Source organism: Sinohyriopsis cumingii, chromosome 3, assembly GCF_028554795.1.
Source record: "Sinohyriopsis cumingii isolate HCF-2022 chromosome 3, ASM2855479v2, whole genome shotgun sequence".
Taxonomy (NCBI): Eukaryota; Metazoa; Mollusca; class Bivalvia; order Unionida; family Unionidae; genus Sinohyriopsis; species Sinohyriopsis cumingii.
Genome location: NC_142963.1, coordinates 129,716,587 through 129,744,564, shown reverse-complemented (window position 1 = coordinate 129,744,564; position 27,978 = coordinate 129,716,587). Strand labels below are relative to the sequence as shown.

General features: G+C 34.1%; 2 protein-coding genes across 3 annotated transcripts in view; one reads left to right on the top strand and one right to left on the bottom strand.

Annotated features, from left to right (window-relative positions):
- Window positions 1-1,327: 1,327 nt before the first annotated feature.
- On the bottom strand, window positions 1,328-12,561 carry LOC149803836 (dynein axonemal light chain 4-like). Its single transcript, XM_089953654.1, has 3 exons — window positions 12,385-12,561; window positions 8,136-8,219; window positions 1,328-4,413 (listed from the first exon to the last, which is right to left on the bottom strand). The coding sequence occupies exons 1-3, from the start codon at window positions 12,466-12,468 to the stop codon at window positions 4,249-4,251; spliced, it is 333 nt and encodes a 110-aa protein (XP_089809780.1). The 5' UTR covers window positions 12,469-12,561; the 3' UTR covers window positions 1,328-4,248.
- A 124-nt stretch (window positions 12,562-12,685) lies between these two features.
- Window positions 12,686-27,978, top strand: part of LOC149803835 (telomere length regulation protein TEL2 homolog) — an 89,116-nt gene continuing 73,823 nt past the window's right edge. Inside the window, exons 1-4 of one of the 2 annotated variants that reach the window (XM_089953652.1) lie at window positions 12,686-13,145; window positions 18,115-18,342; window positions 18,922-19,076; window positions 27,638-27,785. In XM_089953652.1, coding sequence (XP_089809778.1) covers window positions 12,763-13,145; window positions 18,115-18,342; window positions 18,922-19,076; window positions 27,638-27,785 — 914 coding nt within the window. In that variant the 5' untranslated portion in view covers window positions 12,686-12,762. The remainder of the gene's footprint in view (window positions 13,146-18,114; window positions 18,343-18,921; window positions 19,077-27,637; window positions 27,786-27,978) is intronic. The other variant, XM_089953653.1, reaches the window with a different exon arrangement.

Sequence of the window (27,978 nt, the reverse complement as noted above, 5' to 3'; positions counted from 1 at the left end):
CAAGATTGGGTTCTGGAATTTATCATAATACTACTTTCAAAATTTAGCATTTGCTAGTTTTGTGGTTATTTTTCAAACTATGCATAAAATGTTTTATATACATAAACTCAGTGAATAACCTCTCTCTACTTTTGTGCGTAAGAATGTTTTATGGCAAAGTATAACACTGATATAAATTTAACTATATGCCTTATCTAAACAAAGTGATTAAGCTGTTATAAATACATGAAGATCTTGCTTAAAGTTGTTGGATATATGAGGAAAAAAACTTATTTATGAATTTAACTCCTACTCTATTCATAAAGTATTTTAGTATGCATTTGTAGATGTGCTTGTAAATACTTCTTTTCAAAAGAGAGAAAACTCATTAATGACTGATAATACTTTGTACATTTTTATGTTTGAGGGTCTCAGGGAGATTAGCTTTATTTAACTAACCAAGTTACCCTCTTTAAATAAAAACATTATTATTATTATTATTATTATTATTATTATTATTATTCTTCAAAACATTGTGTGTCTAATAAAGTTTTTAACCAGAATGCCAGTGCTTGTATGTCATGTCCACAATCAAAGCATTCTATTAAAATGTGTGACCATTAGCCCATGGTCAAAAGGTTGAGTAAAACATATCATAAAATGAATTGTCTTACCTTTATAATTATTCATCCCGAGTACAAAGAAAATATTATCAAGGTGTTTCCAAAATATAATCAAATGAAAAAACTTCAACGAAAACCTTAATACGAGTTTTCTATGACTGTAACCTTGACCTCAAAGTTAAGGGGAAAGTGTGCATATACAGGATAATTTGACTTCCCATCATCATGACTCTTCCCAATCATGATGAAAATCCATCAAGGGGTTTAGGAAATATCAGCAAATGAAGAAAACAGTAACCAAAACCTTGTAACAAATTTCTTTGACTCTGGTCCTCACACTGAGGTTATAGGAGTGAGGGGTGAGAATGTCATTGAATAAATTGTCTTAGTATCATAATGATTATGCTAAGTACAATGCATATCCAAATTTAATGAAATACAAAACCAAAACCATAATGCAAATTTTCTATGACTACAACCTTGATTCCAAGGAAAATGGGACAAGTGATCATGTCACAGAATGAATTGCCACACATACAGAATGATTCAGGCCTTGTATGATGAGAATATATCAAGAGGTTTGGTAAATATATGCAAGGGGGGAAAACAACTTTAACCAAAATGTTATAAACAGTTGTGACAACAATGACACTGTTGCCACCATCAGAAAAGTGACTTATGTTTTTCTTCTTACTAATGTGGGCTAAACAAATAACAAAACAGAATTAATGCTAAGTCAAAAATTGAATTTTATTTACAAATTTGATAAAAACTGTTTGAAATATGAGTAAAATGTGACCATAGAGCTTTTCGCATATTGATCCAGCCAAATTTAACATGGAATGTACAACTCTGATGACATATTACTAATCCATTTATAATTAACAGTAGTGATGCAGACCTTTTGCATATACAGCATATAATTATTCCCCAACAAATAAAAGACAAAAGACAAACACGTCAAATCTGGAATTCCTAAGAGTATGGAATCTTATGCAAGTGCAATTTTATTGGTCCTATTGTTGCATTCAATAGGATTATAACTACAAGTATTTGATAGTCTAAGGATGATAGTTATACTAGCATGCAACCTACAATGAATGATAAAAGATGGAATGGTGTTAGCTGTCTCTATCAAGAGTCTGATGTCCAAAAAATCGTTTTTGAAGATTCACTCATGGGTTTTGTTTCAATGCAAAATATTAAAAAGTTGTGTCTTTGCCTTGTCTGTTAGAGGAATCCAACTTGACTAAATATCAACAACTTTCTAAATTAATTGCCTGAAATGAAAATTCCTAAATATCTGTAATACATGCACTTTTCACCAATGATTCACATAAAAATTTTCACAACTTTTCTGTCAATGTACAATGCCTTTTCAGTTATATTAACATCTACTTTAATATTAATTGTTGATCCATATTACTAAAAGTCAATTAATTGTGAAGAACAAAACTAAAATAAAATAACAGCATAATAAACATATCATGCACACAAAAATAATGAGATATTTTGTCATGCTAATATAAAAATGATATAAAGTATATGGAACTTGAAGTTTCAAAATGTTTTGTTTTGTATATTCCTACCAGGTGAGAACAGATAACATGAGTCCCTCAAAGAGACTGATGAGCTATTGTCTGAAAACAGTTTCCTGGAATTCAAGACCATATTTTTTCTTTTATCTGCTGAGTGCTGAAACCATATTTAATGTGAGATCAACATCATTTTCATTAGGACAAAACAGACATCATTAGAAGACTTTGGGTGAAAGTACCAATCCATTCAAGATGAATAGTGACAAGAAGATTTTCAAGATAGCCATCATGGCTGCCATATTTGAAACAAGACTGGCACCATTTACATTTATGACCAACAAGATCTGATAAGAAATTGTTTGATGAAAACTCTGTAAATATGACCATCAATTCTGGAATGGCTTAAACAAGATTTTCAAGTTTGCCACCATGGTGGCAATACTCAGTGTCATATGGGCATCATTTTCATTAAGGGCCGACCAGACACTAGTCTTATGGTGAAAACCCAATGCTGATTTGACTTCTTATTTAGGAGAGGTAGTAATAAAAAGATTTTTATTATGATTGCCATGGTGGCCATATTTGAGGTCAGATCAGCACCATAATCATTTCTGGACCAACCATACATAATAATTTGTTTTCTGGTGAAAATTCCAAGTAAATATGAATTTTTCCATTTATGCGGAGTAACAAAACCAAGATTTTAATTGGCTGCCTTGGTGGCCATATTTGATTTCAGATTGAAACCATTTTCCTCTAGGACTAACCAGACATAATCCATGTTCTCATAAAAACCCAGTGGCAAGATGACTTTCAATCCAAGAGGAGTATGAATAACAGCAGCTATATTAGATGTCCAAGCAGTACCAATTTCATAGTGGACAAACGAGACATTGTAAAAAGCCTACTATGAAAACCCCAAATGCTGACATGACTTTTTGTTCAAGAACAGTAGCATACTGGCCATTCACACTGGCACCATTTTCATTTAGGACCAACAAGACATCATATGAAATCTTGTACTGAAAACTCCATGTTGATATGACACCCCCATTCATGGGAAGTAGCAATAACAAGACTTTCAAGCTGGCCCCTGTGGCAACCATACTGGATGTCAGAGCATTACCATTTTCATTTAGGACTAACTAGACATCAGAAAAATCCCATGCCAATGACTTTCCATTCATGAGGAATAGCAACAGGATTTTCAAGATGGCTGCCATGGTGGTCATATAAGATGTCAGATCAACAGCATTTTCATTTAGGGCTGACTAGACATCTTAAAATGTCTTTCAGTGAAAAAACCCATGTTGACATCATCATGCATTCAGAAGGGATATCATGATGTTCAAGATGGTAGCTGCAGTGGCAATATTGGATGTCTGAACAGCACCATTTTGATTTAGGAACAACTAAACTATGAGATAAATGTGTATGTAAAGTTTCATGGCAATCCTCCAAGTAGTTTATGAGAAATAGCAACAAAAACATGTGCTAATGGATGGATGGATGGAGAATGATGGACAACAAGCCATATCCACCTTTGGTCTATGCCCAGTAGAGTAATAAACTGAATAACAAAAATAAAACTTCATTTCAACATCTAAATGAAACTTTTTAAATATTCAGTGTGTTTATATCAGACATAATTTTAATACAAGCATTAACTCTGTAGAAGAAAAACAAAATGTACAACCACCACTGTGTAATACTGATTTTTTTCTGGTCTATTTTGCCCTTGTATCTTTCATCATAATGCTTCATATTATACAACAGAACACTCAGCTAAAATATAAATGCCTGCATCATAAAATAATTCTTCATCAGTTTCCACAAAATAAATCAATGTTAGGATCAGTTCACTCTTTCTGATTATATATATATATATATATTGAGTCTGATGAGATTTTCCAAAAATATCGTATCCATCAGTGTTGTTTTGTTGGAAGTGTTACACCTTGACAGAGCCCATGGGACATTCTATTGCCATTTTCCCCCTAAATTTAACAAATTCACCCATTTTATAAAATTTTCCCCCCGATAGCTCAAGCAAGGTGCTACAGTGTGTTTGTATGGTTTGCTTATTCTACATAAACTATATTGTACTTCTATGAGCATTTCCAAACACAGATTGCTACATTTCCTCCAAAGAACATGTATAGTAAATTCTTGACTTCATGTGTGATTTCAAATCCAAAACCCTCCCCAACAACTGCATGCCAGGATGCTCCAAATTTTTTGTCCATTGTCTCCTTGATCATTCTTGCAGCAGTCTGAAAAGACAAAATAAATGTAAGCTAAGTAAATTCCTTATGCAGCATAAATATCAATTTTTTGAACCAGATTTATTTAATTATGCTGACATCAGCATATAAGCAAGTGCCTAAGTCAACATAATACCAAGAAACTTATCATTCAAGTTGTAAATGCACTGGAGATCATTTTAAAAAACAGGTGATACTTGAGATCAAATAAAATTAATTGGTCATTGACAGATGCAAATTCTGCCTGCTTGTCACCATTTCCAATGCCTACTGAGAACGCTTAATATAGCAGCAAAGTCAGGGATAGGATTTAAATGTTTCGGCTATACTTTGTTGAAAGTCTGTGTTTTTGCTACATGCAGGGCTGGCACTACCATATAGGCAAACTAGGCAGCTGCCTAGGGCGCTGATTTCAGAGGGCACATTTGAAAAAAAAAATTATTGTTTATAAATTTTGAAATTGATATTTTCGGGGGGGGGGGGGGGGCCAGAATCTAACCTTGCCTAGGACGCCAGATAGTCTGGCTGGGTCTGGCGCCAGCCCTGGCTACATGCATTACTTTGTGAGTGGAGAAAAACTCAACTTGCACATTTTACTGTCAGCTATTTTGATATCTTTGACCTTGAAAGTTTATTAGAAATAAAAAATATATAAAGCATTTCCCTAAATTTGTTTAAATATGCCATACCAGGAAACCCCATATTTATTGTTACTATAAATTAAAATTGCACTGGTTATGAAGAATTCATTTATATGATGTATGAACCTTTCAAACGTTGATGACGGTATTAACTGCCCATAGTAAATAAGTATGCAGAAGTGACATATCATTAGAACAAAGAACTCATTCACACAGAGATTATAGTGTAGGGATTTGCAATTTGGTTATGAAATGAACAGTGACCCTTTGGAAATTGGAATGACTAATGCTGTACCTATAATCAACATGGCCATCGATAGAGAGCTATTAGAGTAAATCACAAAACTATTGTGCATTTAAAAGCAAAAGCATGACCTCAGTATATTTATTTAACTTTTTACCATATATGCTCATATATATGATCTCTGATTTCATGTTTGATCAAAATAGATCAGAAATATGGATTACAGAGTGATAACATGATCAGTTGCAAAAATACCTCATTATTATTGCATGCATCTATCCAACTACCAAATTGTCATTGATCTTATAATATAAGCACATATTTCAAGTGTGATAAACTTAGTTCGGAAATATGATCACCTGAGTGGTAACAAACTCAGCAAATCAGAAGCAAGATAACCTCACTGATATCCTTAATTTTGACCTCATCTAAGGTCTTCATGGTCTAAGCTCATATTTAAAGTTTGCTCAGAATCAGATCAAAAACATGATTCCCAGAATGGTAACATGTTCAGCCAATCAGATCCAAGATCAACTCATTAACATCTGTATCTGGAACATTACTAAAATTGTCCAAGATCTCAATGATACAGGATAGTCATATATTCCAAGTCTGATCAAAATCAGACTGGACATATGGCCTCTAGAGTGGTAAGACGCTCAGCAAATCAAATACAATATCATCTTATTACAAAGTGTCGATCAATCTCATTACTTAACTCACCCCATATCTTAATGAGACAAGGTCCTATTTCATGTTTGATAAAAATCAGAAAAAAATATGGCTTTCAAAGTGGTAACAAACTCAGCAAATCAGATCACTTCATAAATACAGTGTCACCCTGCTATAGCACACTCTGTTATAACACAAATTCTGATACGAAACAGTGGTGTGCCTCCGAAAAATTTAACAAATTATCTTTCTTAAAGGTGCAATAAATAATGTGTAAATAGTTTATTTTCATTTTAAGGAAGAGATCATGTATGAATTTTAATATAAGATGATGGTAGCATGGCTCCTGAAATTTCATATACATGTCTTTTCTTGTACAAAAAAAACGTTTTTTTTCTTAAAATTGCAAAAAATAACATGTAGTAAGTTTATTCAGGGATCATGCTGAGTTTTCAATAACACATGCACCTTTCATCAAAGAAAGCCGACTACAGTCTTCGATAAAAAACAAAGAACCTTTTATCAAAGGAAGTCAGCAACAAACTAAAATAAAACCAATGGAATATGTTGCATTTTCAAAAGTGACCAGAGCACATTTCTTTTGCTGTGAAAGTTTCCTTTTCACAAGAAAAAATGTATGCTTACTATCACTACCAATGGCAGCATAAATGCAAATTAAATTTCCAATCTTTTGAAACCACAGATATATGGCCAGCAAGTTAAATGAAGATAGGGTATCTACAAAATATGTTAGTTAATTTGTTCACTTGTTTTCATTCCCTTATGAATATCCTTATCCCTCTAGGTAGCTTGGGCATGATGATAGCTTTCTCCAGTTGACTAAAATCTAGGCCAATTTAAGTATATATACATGTAGCATGTAAACAACTATAACCACATCCTACTGGTGACAATATCAAAAATGAACTGTTTATTGTCAATCTGATAAAAATCAAACAAATGAACAAATATAATTTCCAAGTTTGTGCAAACTGTATCACAAAGACACCCTCTAGAGTGGTAACCAGAACAGCAAATCTGATGCAAGATCACCTCATTCACATTCATGGCTCTTGCTCATGATCATACTCGTCTAACATCCCAATGTGTAAAGTGTCAAATTTTGAATAAGTATTGAACCTTAAAGTTGAATGCATTGAGCATTAAAATTTTATCACATTTAAGCCAGAAAAGTCTTTGTGAAAGGTCACTTCGACCTTTCTTCTTCCCCACCCCCATGTCAGTGTTAAACTTGAAAGGACAGCATCTATGATACGATTGGTCAGAGTAAATTAAGGCATACATTTTGGAAGTAATGTGAATTTAAAGTGATGACCTTGGTCGAAATTCTTTAGTCTAAAAATTCCTGAGAGAGGGAAAGTATGGCTCCAAGGAAGCCTAAAAAGAATAGGGCTTTCCTCGTTAAACAAGAAAAGGTGAGCAAGTGGCTGTCTTGTAAAAAAAAGACAGGTTTTAGTGCTAGGATGCACAATTTCTGAAAGATAACAGCATTAAGGTATGCAATTTAAATTTTTCTTGTCATTTTCTATTTTGATTGTTTGTTTTATGCAAATGTGTTTGACTAGGATCCATATTTCGTATCACTTATTCAATTTCATGGAAATCTGTTGGTGCTAGAGTTGTTATGTAATTTATCTCTTTAATTTTACAGTTACTAGTTCATTGATAGAACTGACAGATTGCATGCAATCCAAATTTCCATATGTGTAGGATTTCATAGGGTTATATGAAATAATATCCTTTATCTGTTACAACGATACTGATTATTGTAAGTTAACAATAATCTCATATTTATATCTGATTTTGTAATGTTTAAATAATCTTGTAGGTTAGGGATTGCTGTGATCTAGAATTCTGTAAATTTTATGCAATAGTAATCGAGCAATAGTAAGAGGGTGATGTTACACAATGATGAGCTTATATTTCAAGTCTGTTCAAAATCATATCCAAAATTTTTGATAACTTTGCTAAAACAATAACAATTAGTTAGACACCAGAAGCGTGCATCATCAGATTCATTAGCCACTAAAATAAATTTTAAAAATTAGTCTTATTTTCATAGTTTTTAGCAGGTTAACATAAAATATCTCAAGATTAAGTTAAAAAAGAATTATTATATGGTGCATCTCTAAGATCATACTGCAATTGCATACCTCATTATTTGTTGAAAATTTTTCACATGCTGTCACACACAATTCCATAGTCTCTGTCTTCATTTCATCATTCATATCTGAGTGCTGGAGAAAGAAAACAAAAATATACATAAATAAATATGCTTCAGTGAAAATACGTTTCCAAAACAGCGACACAAAATAAATGTGTCATTCAAATGTATCATAAGTTTTAATTGGCAACCAAATATACAAGAGTTACCTCGAGAAAATGTAACTGCCTTGCACCCTGCTTATTAATTAACTCCTAGCTGTAGTTTAGCAATCTTAGTCAGAGATTTAAAGACCTTAATTTGCTTTTTTACAGGTGACACTTGATAAAACTGATTGACTAAACTTCTTAATTTCATCTATAAAATTTGGTACACATATTTCTTTCTAAAAATGGGTATTAACTGTGAGCACTCTGTTTCACATTCAAACTATATGGTATTCATACTAAGATAGATGCCCGCAGTAGCTGGTAAATACTGAATAATTTTAAAAATAAAAAGTATTCACACCAACATTAGCTTTTTTTGGTATCTTCTTTCAATAACACATGATGCCAAAGGTCAAATGTTGAATCTTACTTTCTTTCGAAATTTAGTAATATACAAAATACAAATCTGTGCAGTGGGACCTATAGTTCCAATAAAAAACTGTGGGGTGGACCTAAATTTCCAATATTACATACATATCAGGGAGATCAAATTTGAATGGTAAAACTTTGTCAGCAAACTCTGTGATTTTGACTGACCCAAGACTGAAATTCATGCACAAATATGTGAACTCAATGTTGTAAAATTAGGAGCATGTTATAAGGAAAAGAAATAGAAATATTTGTAACAAAATAGTAATGGTTATGTGTACACAATCTGGAAGTTCAATTTGCTACCAGCTTTTCTTAATGAAGGAAAGAACTTTTCCTATACCAATGGTGACACCACTATGCTTTACAAATCAGATGGGTGCTTACCACTTATGCCTCAACACTGCCAGTTCAATATTATTTTTAAGATTGATACCATTGTTTTCTTTGACTATATGCAAAAATGTCTGAATTTTCATTGTTAAATAAACTATCTCTAATTGATCCCTAAAGCTGCTTTAGACATAAAAAATTTGAGCAGGGATTTACAAATCATTTTGCCTGACTCAGGTCAAAATCAGCTAGGACAAGCTCAAGTTTCCAAGTAAGTTGCAGATGAGCAAGTCCATTGGGGTCTGTAAGTGTTCCATTACCAATTTAAGCCAGTTCTGACAAATAAGGAATATATATTGCTATTTGGATTAGCAGATGTTCAGGTCCCTAACCTAGCCTCTAGCAGTTTAGCTGGCTGAGTATAAAGATTGTTTTGATGCATATTGCCATCTTTAGGTGAATAAGGCATTAATTGTTAATAATATAGCTTGTGAGATTTCATAAACAGGTGCATTTGGAAATAAAAGGCATTGGTCACTGACAATTAACCACCAGGATTTCATTCGAAGCATGATCAATGAACTGAAAATGTAACACCCACATGCAGCATTTATGATATGTTGTTTATTGTGGTAAATAAAAGGAGAATGATAAGTAAATACTGCTTGGCAAACAGTTAAATGGATAAAATTAATTGCTCTCAATCTCAAAAGTAGGCTTGTAAAATATTTTGATGCATATCGTTGATTTCAAGGTGACTAGATAATAACTGGAAGTGGAAGCAGACATGTGAGTCGACATAACAAACCCCAGAAGAACATGATAGAGTGAAATTATTGACAAGTTTGTGACCATTTCAGAGATGGACTTATTTTTACCTTCTTTTCCTCCTGGATGCACAATTAAATATGCATGATCATTTGAACTTTAATTGGAAAGATAAAGAATAATATTATGTATGAAAACACGATTAAAATTAAATTAATGCAGCTGTTACTGGTTGTTTAAAAACTCTCTCTCTCCCTCTCTCTCTCTCAAAAAAAAATCTACCATTATCACAACCAGTTTCTACCTGACAATTTTTGGGACAAGCTCAAGTTCCAAAGGGCAAGTTCAATTTTCCAGTCAACTTGTCACTGTCAAGCTGACTTTTACAAAATATAGAAATCCCTGCTTAAGACAGAATGAACTGAATGGAAAAGACTCCCATCTGCTTAATCTGTCTCTTCTGATAATTTCAAGTGCACCATGCCTTGGATTTTTCCAGTGGATAATCCTGATCAAGGTAATAATAGATGCACAAGTTTCTTAAAATATCTTTCAAAATTACCCCAGATCAGATAGTTTTTTGTGGAATGGGATAACTCAGTTGTTAGAGCATTCAACTTCTAACCATTGGGTCATAAGTTTGAGGTTAAGTGCTAACAGGCTGTTGATAGTAATCTTGCATTTCTCCAGCCAGACAAGAAATAAGTCCAAAGTGCAAATACAGGAGATCTGCCTTTCCAGTGCAAGATCTGCAGTCCAACTGCAGAAGATCTTTTATTTAACATATTAATATTATCCCAATAAAACTTCTATTTTACCTAGACTTAAATTAGTTGATAAATGTATAAAGTAAGATAAAATAAAGAAAAAACAAAAGTAATTAAAACAAAAATGATTTACACAAATATAGTCATTCATCATGTTTTATATTTTTTAAAATGCCCATCTCTTGTGTGGGTGTGTTTGACAAGTGACTTGATTAACATGCTAAGAAATTAAAACAATGTTGACCACTGCACTGATTGGCACTTGGTTGTGTATGCCTGCTGATGAAGTGAACAGGTTTGTTAACTAAGCAAACATCTCTTGGCTATTGTGTACACTACAGTAAGGAATAGATATGCATGCACGCACACATGTGTGAGCCTCTATAATGTGCACTGATCAGTCAGGTACATTCCTTCTACCAATAGTCATAATATTCTTTGACCTTTCCTACCCCATGCAGATGTATGAACACGTGAACTGAACATACAGAATTCACTGAAACCAGATGGTTCGTGAATAGGGAAGTTACTTAACGCAGGGGCTATCAAGATATAATATCAAAAATACATAGAACTTAAACACTTTATTCATTACTTTATCATTTCTAACCCAACTGTCTTCAGGGGGTTATTACAATGGTTATGTTGTTTGCATTCAAACAAAATGGTAGTTTCTTTACTAACATGACATCCACATTTGTGTGGGTTCTATTTTTCAGAGAATAGGAGTCATGCACCTGTAGTTCATCATCTTCGATAATCTTCAAATACTTCCATAAATTTCTGTAACTTTGTGGGGGTTACAGTCCCTTGAATACACGTATATACAAATTAAATTTTTGTCCTCTTTTAGCTTCTTGTTACTTTTGAGAAATATTAAAACTAGACATTGCAAAACTTACATGCAGATGATAGAGTTTTATCGTGTATGTATGTGTGGTTCTAGGAACTCTGGCCTTTACTGAAAAATTTACTTTTCCTGTAACTGAAAAAGGATAGTTAGCAGGATTATTGCTGATACTGAAAACTCCTGTTTGGTTTAAAACATAAACAAGTTGATATTATAAGGAACCTTCTGGCAACACTCAGGTTAGTACTGAAAAATTTATTAATGAAAGTACAATGCTGTGTGCAGTGTTTTATATCTTTGATGCTTTTCGTTTTTATAAATGCAAGCTGGGGGGATAAAATGCCCAGGAGTGGGGGCAGGAGGTAGTGAATAATGTAATCATCAAACAGGCATTTAATATATATATATATTTTAAAATTTGTTTTGCTATCATCGAATGTTGCTAGGATGGAGTTTATGTTGATCAATGTGAATAATAATAAATACAAATTAAGTTAAGAACCAATGAACTGAAGTTACCTGCTTTCCAATCGAGATCAGTAAGTAACGTGACAAAGAAAATAAAGTTCATGACAACCAAATATAGGAACTAAGCAGCAAAACAAGTAGAATTAATGGTGCACTTGAACTTGTTTTATTTTATTTATTTTTCAGTCTGAACATCATACCAACATATGATTTGCAAAAAGAAGTTGAGTAAAATAATAACACCGTGAGAGAACCGTTTCTCGTTTGGTTGTGCTTGCATCACATAATGAAACCAAACAGAACACTTATCAAGCATTTAAAAGTGCTTGGCTATAGTGTCTACACACAACACACTAATGTTATACAATCTGTAATTAATTAATGCACTTAAGATTTCTCTCGGAAATAGGCGATCCTCGGAAACCTGTTACTATAGATCAGTTCATTATTTCCGGATCATTCTTATAGACTTACTCGTATTAGTGGATAAGTGTGAACTCTTTTGGATTCTCCGGCGGAACTAGCTCCCTCTTTTTTTTCCTCTGCAGGCTCTGCCATATTCAAATATATATCTCTACCACGTTAAGATACGCAAACACTAAATACTCTTAACAGAAACTTCAGGCAGCAACAGCTTCGTTTCTAAGCAGTAAGTACGCATGCGCATATTTGGAATAGTTCGGATTTTTTGCTGTGGACAATACAAAATAATTGGTTCTTCAATATTGGACCGTTGAAAGCTTAGTTTTTACAAGAGGAAAGGGAACCAGACAGAGTAAGCCTCGTTATAATTTCAATATGTCAGCCCCCATAATAAACATTGGTGCAATGCTCAACTGTCACTAATCCGTAATGGCAGTAAAAAATCAACTTGAGACTGAAGTGAAACTTTATGTGAAGAATGCTGAATACGCAATTCTTAATAGTAAATCAGCTGTAGACGTGACTGAGGTGTTAAAAGGAATACATGGTTTTTTATCGTCATCACCATTATCATCATCAACAACAAAACTTGATTCTGTTGCACATGTCCTGTCACAAAATGCTGATGCAAAAGCAATATTTATGAAATTTCACTATGCGAGATTTGCAGATTTTCTTCTCAAAAGACTGTCAGTAGACCAACTAAGAGAAATGTCTAGGGATGATGTTCTATTATATATTGATGGCTACTTTATAAATGGAAATGTGACGGTCGCATTCCAAAGTTTATGTCAAATTGTTTCAGACCTAGGGTAATTAATATTATTATCGTTATTATTATTATTATTATTATTATCGTTATTATTATTATTATTAATTGACTTCATGCTGCTTGTTGGTTATATTCAGTAAAATATGTGATATATATACCCTAGTACTGTATACAGAATGACACTGGAGATTTGTTACACTGCAACACATTTTGGTTTCTATCATCTGCAAAGTAAGTATCTTTGTACTGTGCAGAATGTTTAATTTTTATTTTGTGTTAGTAATATTAAGAATAATAATAAATCTTTATTTGTCATTATCTTGTAGCTGGTTTACATTATGGCCCAGGAATTAAAGAAAAACTTACATCTAATAAGTAAAAATCATCAAGGTTAACATTAGGTAAGTCTTACATGTGCAGCAGAATTCTTTTATGAAATGACATGAAATGGATCAGTTTTATGTGAAATGGAATTTTAATATTTCCCTTTTAAAATACATCTTTGACATCTTTTAATTCAAAATTATTTAGCATAATTATTTGAATTATTTATTATCATTATTATTTTAAAAGGAATTATTTAACATATTCTGACCTTTCATCCCAATTTATCATAGATTTTAAAGACATTTTGTGCAAAATGTAAAAGACACATATGCATGCAAACTGCTATCAAAATTCTTCTTTTTATTAAGTTCTAGTAAAGAAAACACTTTTAAATAAAAGAATGTTTTAAAATCCATAATTGACATCCATCTAAGAGTGTCAAAAAGGTTTGATCTTTCATATTGGAAGTCATCTTGGGTGCTTTTATACTGTAAGCTTATAGTCTCTGCAGTTAAGAAGAATTATGTGGTTCTCCCCACTGTACAGCAGTATATGACATTTTATTAACTGTATCAAATGATCTGACATAAAACCTTCATAATTCCTATTTCATTTTATAAAGAGTGTTTCTGAGCAGGTAAATTAGGGTAAGTATTATCAGTACGGTTTACCAAACATTTTGGCACTTTTAACAATTTAAATTTTTGTTCCATTTACATTTAAGCATAGTTCTGTTCATTTCACTGCCCATCAATCTGATCAGATAAGCAGGAGATAGCATTAATTTAGGTTTCTGTTAATTCATGCTAAGTTTATTGTTATACAAACATTTCTTTGAACATTTTGAAAGTCATATTTAGTTTGTGCTCAATACTAACTTCTTTATCAGCAACATATGATGATATATCAGTACACCTCTCCCTTGATAAGTCATGCACAAGGGGGTCCACAAACATAGACCACACTATAAGCGAGGGTGCTAGGGACCTGTAAAAATTGAAATTAGCTTTGACATTGAGAAAACTGGGGGAGGGGCATTGGGGAACTGGGCTGTTTAATGACTGAATCCTCATTTACAAATCACATCGATAATAATTTTTAATATAGCGCTTTTTATAATGAAGTTCATTATTCTGTTTAAATAACATTTATTTTCAAAATGTCCAACATGTAAGAGATGGTTTCAACTTGTTTCAACAACCATCATGTGTATGCGAAAAATCGGTGTAATGTGTCACTGCTTTTTGTTTTCTTGATCAGTCTGGTTCCCGTAGTGGTGCTTAATACTATCCTGCCAAATTGGGAGTCCATCGTAACAACCTTTTATTTTTGTTTTCATTTTATTAATGAAAGTAAGGGAGTCATGATCACTGAGCTGAACTAACATATACCTTATAGTGTTGCAAGTCCATGTTAAAGCCAGACATTCCTTCTCGGTCGTGGAATAACTTATCTGGTGCTTTTTCATATTTAAAAAAAAAATAATAGTACTTAGGATGATCCATGCAATTGTTGTCTTCCTGCATCACCAACCCCAACATCACTTGCATCAACTGACATTGTAAGTGATTTATTAAAATCTGGAACTGAAAGAACTCTTTGAGTATGGCTTAAACTTATCAAAAGCCTCCTGACGTTTTTCTGAATAAAACTTTTTTCTCTTACTAAACAAATTGGTTAGGGTTCAGCATTTATGGAAAAATTACAGCAAAATTTCTGATAATGTCCAGCCATACCCAAAAATTGCATCAGTTGCTTCATACAAATAGGCATAGGAAAATATGAAATACCCTTTACCTTAACTTATATAAGTTTTATTTGCCTGTGTCCAAAGATAAACTAAAAATGTACAAATCACTTTTAATTAAATTGATTTGGTTAAGTTGATCAAAGAACTTCAGATGGTTTCCATGTGGTCTTTCCAGGTGTCATTGTAGCTTATAGTGTCTTCAATGTAAGCATCTCAATTTTTTCTGTACCAGATGTTATCATGTATTTTTAAAGTCCATCTGGAGTCACAAATGCCAAAATTTCCTTTGCTCTTTCTATAAATGGAATTTGCTAGGACACCATTTTTTTCTTCACAAAATAACATGTTGGTACTTCAGGTTTCCCTCTGAAAGAAAAAGGAGATCTCATGATATTGTTCCTGTGAGTCAACTAATGATTGTCTTTTATCACCCTGATTAGAATAAAGAGAATTAGTAGTAAAAAGAATTTCACCGTGATAAATCATGGGTCACACTACCATGTGAAGTGGGTGACTAAGTTGCCTAAAATATGTAAACTTTGCCTTCTTCTGTTAGGAAAGTGAAAAAGACTTCACACTTTGATATTGTAGAGGAACATTGAATGACCATCCTTTTTTAAATGCTCCCTTACCTTGGCCAGGTTGGTTCCAGTGTTATAACTCATTGTAAAATGTACACTTGAAGCCATCAAACATTTGGTGTTTATATCAATCGCACAGACAAAAAAACTCTTACACATTCACAGGCATGTGTTTTGATTGACGATTAACCCTTTCATGAGTAAGTTAGCAACTATTACTGCCTGATTTCTGCAAGTTATTCTTTGATGATAAACACATACAAACTGTGTTTTGAAACTTAAACGTATGCAAATAGCAGTTTGTGTTTTAAGATTAGAATTGTTAATATAAATATTTTAACAGTTACATGTAAATTATTTTATTCATAAAATTCAGTTTTAAAACCGTAATTGAACTTACCATAGGGAAATAATGGCAGACATTGCTTTGTCTGAGAAGTACCACTTTGAGATTTCTTAGATTGTCTATTTTTGTAAACCATTGGGCAACTGTAGTCAGGAAAATATATAATTCATAGAAAGCAGAGTCTAAATATTACATTATTGAAGAAGTAGCTTTAAATGCTATTATGTAGGTCAGAAACATATGGGACAATGCTAATGTTGTGAAATTCGAGACCCTGTAAGGTCAAGGTTGTATTCTGAGTTCACTCATTTTTGTGAAAATATGAAGAAGAAAAAAAATACAAAGCAAATACTATTTAACCAATGCCAAACATCACACCAAGTTTGTAGACAAATAATAAAACCTTATATTTGCAATCCTATCATCAATGGATTGTTGCAATGAAGCTATAAACTGAGTGGTTACATTAAGAAAACCCCTCTTTCTAAAAGCAGATGCACTTGCATGTTGGCTGTGTCAGTTCGGTTCAAAAAAAGGGTTTTGTTCATTCATATACATGTACTGACTTTAATTCTTCAGTGTGTTGTCTATGAATAGTTATGGTAAAGTTTGATCAGCACCAAAGAAATTTGGCAGTGCAGTATGATCTGAAAGACGTGTCATGTACATGGTACAAGGGTTGCTTCAAACAAGTTGATAAATCTTTTCAACTGCCATTTTATAGTTAACTTTTAGAAAGTAAAAAGAAAAATTCTTGATTAAGGGTAATTGATTAAGCATTTGTACTAACTTGCAATCTAGTTACTCAGTTAAATTTCATTACAATGTGTAGCTTCTATTGATTTCTTTTTAAGTCAAATTGCCAAAATACAATCCATATGAATATGAATTTTAAACATGTACAAAATGTGTTTATAATATAAAGAGAACTCAGAAAATTTTCTACTTGAAAATAAATTATTTCTTAGAATCAATGTTAAATGCAAAAGTGCATATTGGGAAATAGAGAGCATAATTCAAATAAGAGAATGAAACCAACACACATATATACACACACACACACACACACACGCATATCTATATGTGTCCTGCTTCGCTCCCACTTCCCCCTGTTCAGCTCTCACTTCTCCTTCTTCTGTCGAAAAGGAGTTATAATGATGATAAAATAAATGCCCAGAAATTTTAATTGTGTGTAAAATAATATTGTCTGTTAAGATTAAAGATAGAGGCTTCTTGCAATATTTCAACCTCTCAGGGCCATTTTCCATTCTAGAACATTCCAGGCTGGTTTGCAAGATAAAATCTGTTACTAACATTATAATAAGGATGTGGTAAACATCAGGTAGGCTAGGATTTTTATGGGGAATATCAGTGTTCTAGAACTAGACCCAAATAAACGTTTTCTTCTATTGATAATGATCCTAATATTCAACCCACACTCTTACAGAAATGTTAGCTATGCACATTTTTGTTCACCAAAATAAAAGTTACTTCTCAGGTAGACAGTGATCTTGATTTTGGACAAGGTCAAGTCCAAAATACAATTACATATATAATCATTGTGAAAAAACTACCAACTACAAATTAAATTTAAATAACAATTTGCAACCTTCGAAGTTCTAATCTATATTAGGTACTTTTGTGGATGCATATATTTCTGTCTGATCAACATAACAAAATTGTGAAAGATAAGTGGAAAATATTAGCTTGAGCTATAAAATATTAATAGCTTCATGAATTTTGTTTTATTTAGTGCAGTTCATTTTTTCAGAATATTACAAATGTAAATTTGTAGTTGTATGCTTTTCAGCCACACAGTGTCATCAGTATGTCCTTTGGTAGATACATTAGTCTGACTTTTAATTTTGGTTTTGCATTTAGGTCAGTTTGCACACCTGTGAGGGCATCTGTGACCCATTAGCACATTTCATTTTTGCATTGGTAATTTAATAGTGCTTTATTTATTTATTTATTTATTTGATCAGTGTCAAATTGTTTTCTTCAGATATGGTTTTAATCTAAACAAGTGTACGTCACTACTGGAAGAATTACTACAGAGGCACAGGCTGTATAGCATCATTGTTCAGGAATGTGGTCTCTGTTTAGAGCCAGATATACATTATATAGATAAAACACTGGGAAAACACGAGCAGTCAGCATTATGGGATGAACTGGCAAGCAAAATTTCATCTCTGCCTCATGTCATGGCAAACAAGCTCAAGAACCAGACCAGGTAAATTGAGTACATGGTATATACAGTGAAATTGTTAAAGATCAAACTTGGTTGAAGCAAAATTTAGAATAATTCATTTAGAGTATTTGACTTGTCTCAGTGTGTATGTCATCTATATGTTGTTTTGTTTAGCTCTAGCAGAATCAGAATATGCCACTGGTCCCATTTTTAAAAAAAAAATTAATTTCATTGTACTATAGACAGATATAACACCATTTCTTTCATTACAGTAGGCTAACTAAACCATGTAAGCTATTGTACATGTCACAGGAACATGTCAGTCCTGAGAGCCAGAGAAATGTAAAGAGCAGTGTCTTACCAGTTTGGTATTCTGGGTTGGATTAGCCTGGCTTGAGAGATAAATTTTGTCAGTACAGCAAATAAAGCAGACATGCCAAACTATAAAGCATAAGAATTAGTTTTCAGATCTTTCTGTCATGACCCCTTGGAAAAATAGAGTTTATTTACAAATCCACAATTTCTGCATTCCTAATTTTGCTCTATTCATCACAGAAGTTTCCTTAGCACACTACACATCTCCATACAAGGAATTATTTTGTGAAAACACTCTTTTTTCAGTGATATTTTCATTCCAAAGAATTATGTCAGTCTGGTTGCATCAGACATCTATCTGGCACTGAGGGAGGCAAGGACATATGTTCAACAGTCCAGAGACTGCAGTCTGGAATTTTTAAGTCGTTTGTTTGGAAAACTCTGCCTGTCAGGTTATGCAGGTAAGGTACAGTGTGACATAAATCATACTCATTGACAACATTAAATTAACTTTAAGATTATTAAAACAGCTCACCCTAAATTCAGTATTTTGAAGTCTGATTATTTAGGGCCTGGTATTATGATTCTATGGTTTTAAAATAAGTCATAGAAAAGAGTGAGAAGCATTAAGCTTTGCAAAACTCAACAAATAATTTTATTTTCCTAGAATACAAAGTAAAAAAAACATCTTAAATGAGCTGCACTATGGGATTTTCCATTCCAGATTTTCAGTGGCAGAGATTTAATTTATTTCAATGTTGAATTAAGGACAAAAGGGACTTAATTTACGCAAATACACAATTTGTCATTGAATCAGAGAATTATTCATTTGGAAAGAAAAATAACTTTGGAAAAAAATGGGAATTATTATAATAAATGCTGGTATATAATGAGTGTATACTAAAGCTGAATGAGAGCACACATCTGGAATGGAAAATTCCCATAATGCAACTCATTTAAGATGAATCAGATATTCACATATGTTAATATGTACTTGAATATTTGATTAAATGTTTATTACAATAATGTAAGTGTCCAAGGTAAAGATGATAGCAAAGTGCAGATAACAAAGTAAAAGCAGCAAAACTGTTGAAGCAGATAAACAGTAATTTTGTTGGCACCACTAGTGCATTAAACACTAGCTACTCTTTTCCATTATCCCATTAAAATGTTGTGTGCCATCACCACCCAGATTTGGAGAATGGAGGAAATTGTGTCCCCTGCCCTGGGATTTCTAGGTGCAACACTGATGTAGAAAAAATGACGCGAGGAGAAAAGACATAATAATAATGTTGCATGACCTCCATGTCCTCTTACTAAATAATTTCTACATTATGAATAATGTTTCCTTTTCATGATGTCACTATTAAACTGTCTAAAGAATATAAAGGAATTGGACAAAAAGATAAGACTTATATTGATCACTAACTTTATGTTGATTAGAGTTATTTAACCCAGAAGCCCTTTTTTGTAATACAAATGTTCATACTTTAGTCATTTTACATTTCTTGTTTTGAAATTTCTTACAACTTGCCATGTGTAGAATTTGCTTTGCACAGCTTAAGAATGGTCACTTGTGAATTGTTTAAAATTTGATATTTTTACTTAGCTAGGTATCAGTGCAATCCATCAATACTAAGAAAGTGATTAGTATGCATTTTCTTAATGACAGTCACTTGTGATTTGTTGAAAAATTGACATTTTTATATAGCTGGAATCAAAAGAATCCATCATTATTAAAAAATGATCAGTGTGCATTTTTTTGTGAGAGTCTTGGTTATAATAATCACCAACTTTCATCTGTCCATTTCTTCTTTACAAAAAATTAACATGTCTGTACTTAATTTTACGGATGGAAGAAGGAATACCCTTGTTTTTACACATCAGTACTTAATTTAGTGCTTGAAGAAAGGAGTCCTCTTGTTTTTACACATCATAACTCAAATTCATGCTTGGAGGAAGGGGTCCTCATGTTATTACACACCATTACTTAATTTTGTGCTTGGAGGAAGGAATCCCCTTGTTTTTACACATCAGTACTTAATTTTGGAGATGGGGGAAGGAACCCTATTGTGTCTACATGTCAGTACTTGATTTCATGGATAGAGGAAGGAATTGTCATTTTTACCTGTCAGTACTTTGTTTCTTGGATAGAAGAAGGAATCATCATTTTTACATGTCAGTGCTTTGTTTCATGGATAGAGGAAGGAATTGTCATTTTTACCTGTCAGTACTTTGTTTCTTGGATAGAAGAAGGAATCATCATTTTTACCTGTCAGTACTTTGTTTCATGGATAGAAGAAGGAATCATCATTTTTACCTGTCAGTACTTTGTTTCATGGATAGAGGAAGGAATCATCATTTTTACCTGTCAGTACTTTGTTTCATAGATAGAGGAAGGAATCATCATTTTTACCTGTCAGTACTTTGTTTCATGGATAGAGGAAGGAATCGTTTTTACATGTCAGTACTTTGTTTCATGGATAGAGGAAGGAATCATTGTTTTTACATGTCAGTACTGTAGAAGCAGAATCCGCATTTACATTATTTAAACAATTCTTTAAAGTTTTCTCACAACACAGAAGTATGCTTCAGTTTCATTTCTTTTTTAAAACTATACTTTTATGATAAATGTGACAGAACTGAGAAGTCAGCTTAGGATAAATTGGGAGTTTTGTTGGACATTTTGACTCAAAAGAGGGAGATTATCAAATGAGAATGGTGACTTTTTCTTTGTGGCACATGTCTTTGAATTTCTTATCCCACTAAGGATCCAAAGCTTGGGTCACTATGTGTGTAGTTTTTGTCCATTTGTGTGAGGACTTTTGTGCAATTTTCAAGTCAGGGAACATTATCTTGATAGATCTGAAAAATAATTACCATAAATGGGAGATTATGTTTGGCAAAAAATTAGCAAACAGTGTCTTGGAAGAGTTGGCACTATATATTTATTTACATTTGATGCAGGATCCACAGATGTGGATTTCAGTGATGGCATATTTGTTGTAGTGTTTACTGTTTTAATATGCTGTATGGTGTGTAATGTCATACTAGCAGACATTAAAATCATCTTTATAGGAAATGCACAATGTGTGTTCATGTCCTTTGAACTTGTGTCCAACCACTGAAGTTCCCATTAACATCCATCATCAAATTTTGTGATATTTCAGTTAGGTAGCTTTTGGTTGTTCAGTGTTGGTAGATAATGCACTTGTAGTCATCTTTACAAACTTAGCACCAAAGATGAACTGACCCTGTGTTTTTTTTTGGCTGCTTGAGCTCTTTAGTAATCCAACCATAATCAGATAATCTCTAATCCTTTCCAAATTACATCAGATGACACATAGTACAGTCCATGTTGACAAACTTTTAAAAAAAACCCACTGAAGTCAACCAATCATGCCAACAGAATCAAAGGATTCATTGTTTTATGCTGCTTGAAATCAGCAACTGAATGGACTTGCTATGCACAAGCTGGCTTACAGTCACATGGTAACAGGCAGGATTACTATAAATATACTACACTGGCAGCAACATTTCCCATCAACTGGAAAACAAAAAAATTTGTTAGTATAAAAAAAACTGCAAACAGGAGATTTCAGTGAATGATGGGAGGGACAGGAGACATTCCTCATCTTGAAAGTAAAACCCTCCCATCTGGGAGTTTTTGCATGTTTGATAGATGAAGAATTCACACATTATTTTTCAAACTTCATCTTGTGATATTCATTTCAGAGCTAAAAGCACGTAGTATTTCAGTTCATCGCCATACTTGACCTGCAGTATGAATTCTGTCCAAATATTGGCTGTTATTACAAAGGGGCCATACATTTAAGGCCAAAGAAAGAAATATCCATTTTTTTCTATTGCACTGGTTATAAAATTATGGTAGGTAGGTAGTTTTTAATTTTTTAAACAATATATATATTATCATGACTAGTCTATATAATGTACCAAGTGCTGGGCTAAACCAGCTCAATTAGATGCACAAATCGATTTTGTGTGCTGGGGTTGGCAACAAAAAACGGACAGTTGGCCAACTGGAAACATTTTTTGTGCCTAATTATTTTAGGCAGTTATGTTGCTGCTTTGAATACTTTCCCAGATTACATTTACATTAGGACAGAAGCTCTCCTCACTCTCAAATCCAGCAATCACAGAAAGCTGAAAAGGGTGTCATCTTCCTGTCTATAAACCATGTTGCTAAAGGGAAGTTACTCTAATAAACCCTCATATACCTTCATATTAAATCCCCTTACTACCACTAGGTTAGCTTTCTCTGGATACAATGTACATCATATTCCAAGTTATATCTTGAGTATTATTGACCATCCATCAATAAAATCATTAAAGTATTAAGTGTAATGTTTTTTCTACATGTTGCAATCAATATTTTGCAAAATAATTTTATATTTATGTACATTTTTAGCACTCATGGAATTTGTCTTTATCTTCTGACCTTATACTCCAATGCAGTATCATTGGTGCATGTTGTTGGTTGTTTTTTCACAAACTGCTGGCATTTCTTCACCTATTAAGTAATGTGTTTTGATATATGCATAGGTAAATGCTTTTGGATTGTTTTTTTGCTCCAATTTTTTGTCTTGTCTTTCAGAAATCATAGATGACGATGACAGAGTGCATCAAACGCAGTAGGTTTAAGACAACTGAGGACACACATGGGACCTGCCTTGCATGTAGATGGAGTTATGTGGTGATCCAGTTAGCCAGTCTGTTGATTTTGTTGGACATGCCAACGAGATGGCTACAAAGCTGGCTATCCAGCTGACCATTCAGCCAACATCCGGTTGACATCCATCAGATTCATAGTTGAGCTGACCAGTCAGCACACATACTGGCAATTCATACCAGCAAGACAAATGGAGGCACTTGTCTGACCGCTGATGGAACTGCTGTTGGGAATATACCAAACCACACACAGGGATGATGGCAGTGCTCAATCTGAGCTGCCCTGGATGTTTTACTCTGATGGACACATAATACCTAAGGGGGACAACCCCATGGTGAGTGTGGGGATATCCTTGATGACTTGTAATGCATCAGTCCCACAGAAGAGGCGGAATAAAGTTTTGAAACAGTCATGGAGTAAATCTGCAGAGTAGATTCTGGGTTCCCAGCCCCATCAGCTGCAAGCCAGACTTATAAGGTCAAGGCTTCAGTGGATTTGCAAGATGACAATACACTTCTATCTTTCTGTCTTCTTCCACAGTCAGCATAGGACAAGAAATCTTTGACAACCTGACTGACAAAATACTGGACCCAGGAAATTTCAGGGCTTTCTTCTCAGAAAGTCAAGTATCAGCATTGTTCTTGTCATGCTGGTACCACACACATTCATTACTGTTATGCACTGGGCTGCCATTCTTGGAAAACAATATTGTGGCAGTCAGTAGGACCAGTCCAAATGTCATGAATGGCATCTCCAGGTTAGTCTGAAAGGTGTATGCTACTTCCTCTATGCCAGGTTTGACTTTGCTAGCAGAATTTTTGCTGACCAATAAAGCAGGAAGCAATCATGCATATAATCTATGGTCCAGATTACCAATGTTATTAACATGCACCACACATGGTCCAGATTACCAATGTTATTAACATGCACCACACATGGTCCAGATTACCATTGTTATTAACATGCACCACACATGGTCCAGATTACCAATGTTATTAACATACACCACACATGGTCCAGATTACCAATGTTATTAACATGCACCACACATGGTCCAGATTACCAATGTTATTAACATGCACCACACATGGTCCAGATTACCAATGTTATTAACATGCTCCACACATGGCTAATCTGGAACTCATGAGACAGGATAATAGGCTCTGTACCATTTAAAGGCAACACATTTTTAACCACAGTCCAGCTTTCTTTTCTGAAAGCATCAAAACCCTCAATTCTGGAGGCAGTTTAATAATGGGGAAAGAAACAAGGTTTCTCCTCCAAACCTCCTAACAGCCGTCACTGACTTGCTGTTCTTACTGCCATCAGACAACTGTTTGGTTGTCACCATACTCTTTCATTTTTGAATTGTGTTGATTGACCTGCTTCCCAAAAACGAATGGGCTATCCAAGTTGTTTTGGACGGGTTTGGATTTTGTTTATCCAACCCTCTCCCCTTTTGCTTTCCCCTTCTAATCTAGAGAAGGTGGGTAATTCATAGAAGAAGGTCTAATCATTATTGGGTAGTGGTGATAGTTCTCAAGCTGAAATCTCGGGCTTTGCTCCAGGCTGTTACTAGTATCCAAAGGCAACTGGAATCTCAGAGCAGTCATAGACCTCCGCTAGCTCACAAATGCATAGTCGATTTAACAAGTACATAGCTGCATTAAAGTTCAAAATGGAGACTGCAAGAGCAGCCAGACTTTTCTTACAAAGGGATGAAGTTGCAGCAGTCAGTTTAGAATTAACTAACACATATTTTCATGTCCCCTATGCATACATCGTAACTCAAAATCCTTTTGCTTGCTTTCAAAGAAACTATTTACCAACTTCACGCTATCCCATTTGGTATCAGCCAATGGGCATTCACCAGGATCATCAACTGTATTGTCACTCTCTTCCAGTTGACCTTGTCAATATTGGAGCAGCATATCTAGAGAACAGCCTTCTTTCCCTTTTGAGCCAGTTAGAGTTTATGGTCAATTAAGACATGACAGACTGGATTCTGTCTCAGCATTTTGTCTGTCTGGGCATGCTCAGCACTTTTTCCATCTATGCATGGAATTGTTTGCTTCTGTCAGTTGTCCACAGGATGTATTGTGCTCATGGTCGAAATTTCTTTAAGAATTTTAGCAACTCGTCAGTCTGAGGAATGTGGCAGTTGATCCATTTTCCTCTGCCACATTTTTATGCCCCCTTTGCAGATGGCCCATTTAGTCCAATGGCACTCTATTTCAGTTTGACTTGAAACAAATCATGATCTTGTATGAAGTTGTCTTTCCGGCATTATTGGTACAAAAGACAATGGCTCACTGCAGAAATTCCAGTGGAAAAACTGGAACTTAACAATCTGCATTGACACCAGGTTGTATAGTTAGGGAGTCCATCTGTTTCCTACCTTTACCATGGTCGCCTGCCTCTTCAGATGTTGGGGGTGGGGATTGATCTGAACATTCTGGTTTGGGATTTTCTGCATTGGTGCACACAGGTAAATATAATGGGCCAGATCAGATATATCCTTGGCAGGCTGAATGTCCAGGTTAATTCCATAGCTGCTACCAGGGTGAGAGAATCACGCAAAATTTGTTCTAATTTGCACACTTAGAGAGCAGTGATGCAAAAGAAATACTGCAAATTAGTTTAAAGTCATGAATATAAAACTGAAAGCTGCACAGTGTACAATTTTTATGTAACTTTTAACCATTAAAGTTCTTATTGCAACAGAAGTTGTGACACTGATAGAGGTGTCATACTGCTTGTCACAACATCAGTCTTTTGTCAGGATGGCAGCTGTTTACACATGGGTTCTTTAACATAATTGGGTATTAAATTAAATTTGATTAGCGCTGTTTTATTAATGCATGTTTAAGATACAAGTTACCTAGTACACACAAACTGGAACTCTTGTGGGTTATGCCTGCCTCCCTTCTCCCCTCAGTACAGAAAATAATTTAAAAAGTGGGAGGTCACAATTGCAAAGTAATTTTGATAGCCCCAGTTAGATGCGACAAGTCTTTGTGAAGAAAGGAACTTAAGCCTTTGGTCATGGAGAGAATCTTGTGAGCTAAAAGGCCCTCCTTTTTGAAGATACAAGAAGGGAAGTGGTGAGTTTTCAGGGACTTGTGTAATGCCAACAGCATGGTTTCATTGATTGCCTCAATTTCACAATTGGCTGTCTTTCTTCTGTCTTTTGAATGAAAAAATTAGCCTCACTACAATCAAAATGGGGTGCATTTCTGGTCCAACTTGTTCAGATTTGAAATATTTATATAATCAAAATCTGTGACTGTTATGATAATGAATTAGGTTCAAGGATAGGCTTATATGATCAAAATCTCTCAGCCAGTTTGATAATGGGTGAGGTCCAAGGATAGGCTTATATTATCAAAATCTCACAGCAAGTTTGATAATGGGTAAGGTCCAAGGATAGGCCTATATTATCAAAATCTCACAGCCAGTTTGATAATGGGTAAGGTCCAAGGATAGGCCTGTATTATCAAAATCTCACAGCCAGTTTGATAATGGGTAAGGTCCAAGGATAGGCTTATATTATCAAAATCTCACAGCAAGTTTAATAATGGGTGAGGTCCAAGGATAGGCTTATATTATCAAAATCTCACAGCAAGTTTAATAATGGGTGAGGTCCAAGGATAGGCCTGTATTATCAAAATCTCACAGCCAGTTTGATAATGGGTAAGGTCCAAGGATAGGCCTGTATTATCAAAATCTCACAGCCAGTTTGATAATGGGTAAGGTCCAAGGATAGGCTTATATTATCAAAATCTCACAGCAAGTTTAATAATGGGTGAGGTCCAAGGATAGGCTTATATTATCAAAATCTCACAGCAAGTTTGATAATGGGTAAGGTCCAAGGATAGGCTCATATGATCAAGATCTCACAGCCAGTTTCATAATGGGTAAGGTCCAAGGATAGGCTTATATTATCAAAATCTCACAGCAGGTTTGATAATGGGTAAGGTCCGAGGATAGGCTCATATGATCAAGATCTCACAGCCAGTTTGATAATGGGTAAGGTCCAAGGATAGGCTTATATTATCAAAATCTCACAGCCAGTTTGATAATGGGTAAGGTCCAAGGATAGGCTCATATGATCAAGATCTCACAGCCAGTTTGATAATGGGTAAGGTCCAAGGATAGGCTTATATTATCAAAATCTCACAGCCAGTTTGATAATGGGTAAGGTCCAAGGATAGGCTTATATGATCAAAATCTCACAGCCAGTTTGATAATGGATGAGGTCCAAGGATAGGCTCATATGATCAAGGTCTCATAACAAGTTTGTTAAATGAGCACTGCATTTATTTTTTTCAGCTGCATTGTGGGGTCATCTTGCTAGACCGCTGTCAGAGGAAGTTAGAGAGGACTCTGCAATGAGCCTTGTGTGTGAGACATTTATACTGGGAATCTCTGACAGATGCATAGAGAGTGTCATCACGCCACTCATCACAATGCTACCATGGTAATGACAATCACATCTCAAACAAGGCTGAACAAATTTGACCACAGACTTTCATTGTTTCCATAGAAGAAAAACAGTATGATGTTAAATTGTTTTCATTGATGTCATGAAGTTATTTTCAATGACAAAATATTGTATACATTTACTTTTTTATGGATAAAAGTTTGGTTGGTAATACACATTAATTCTTCAT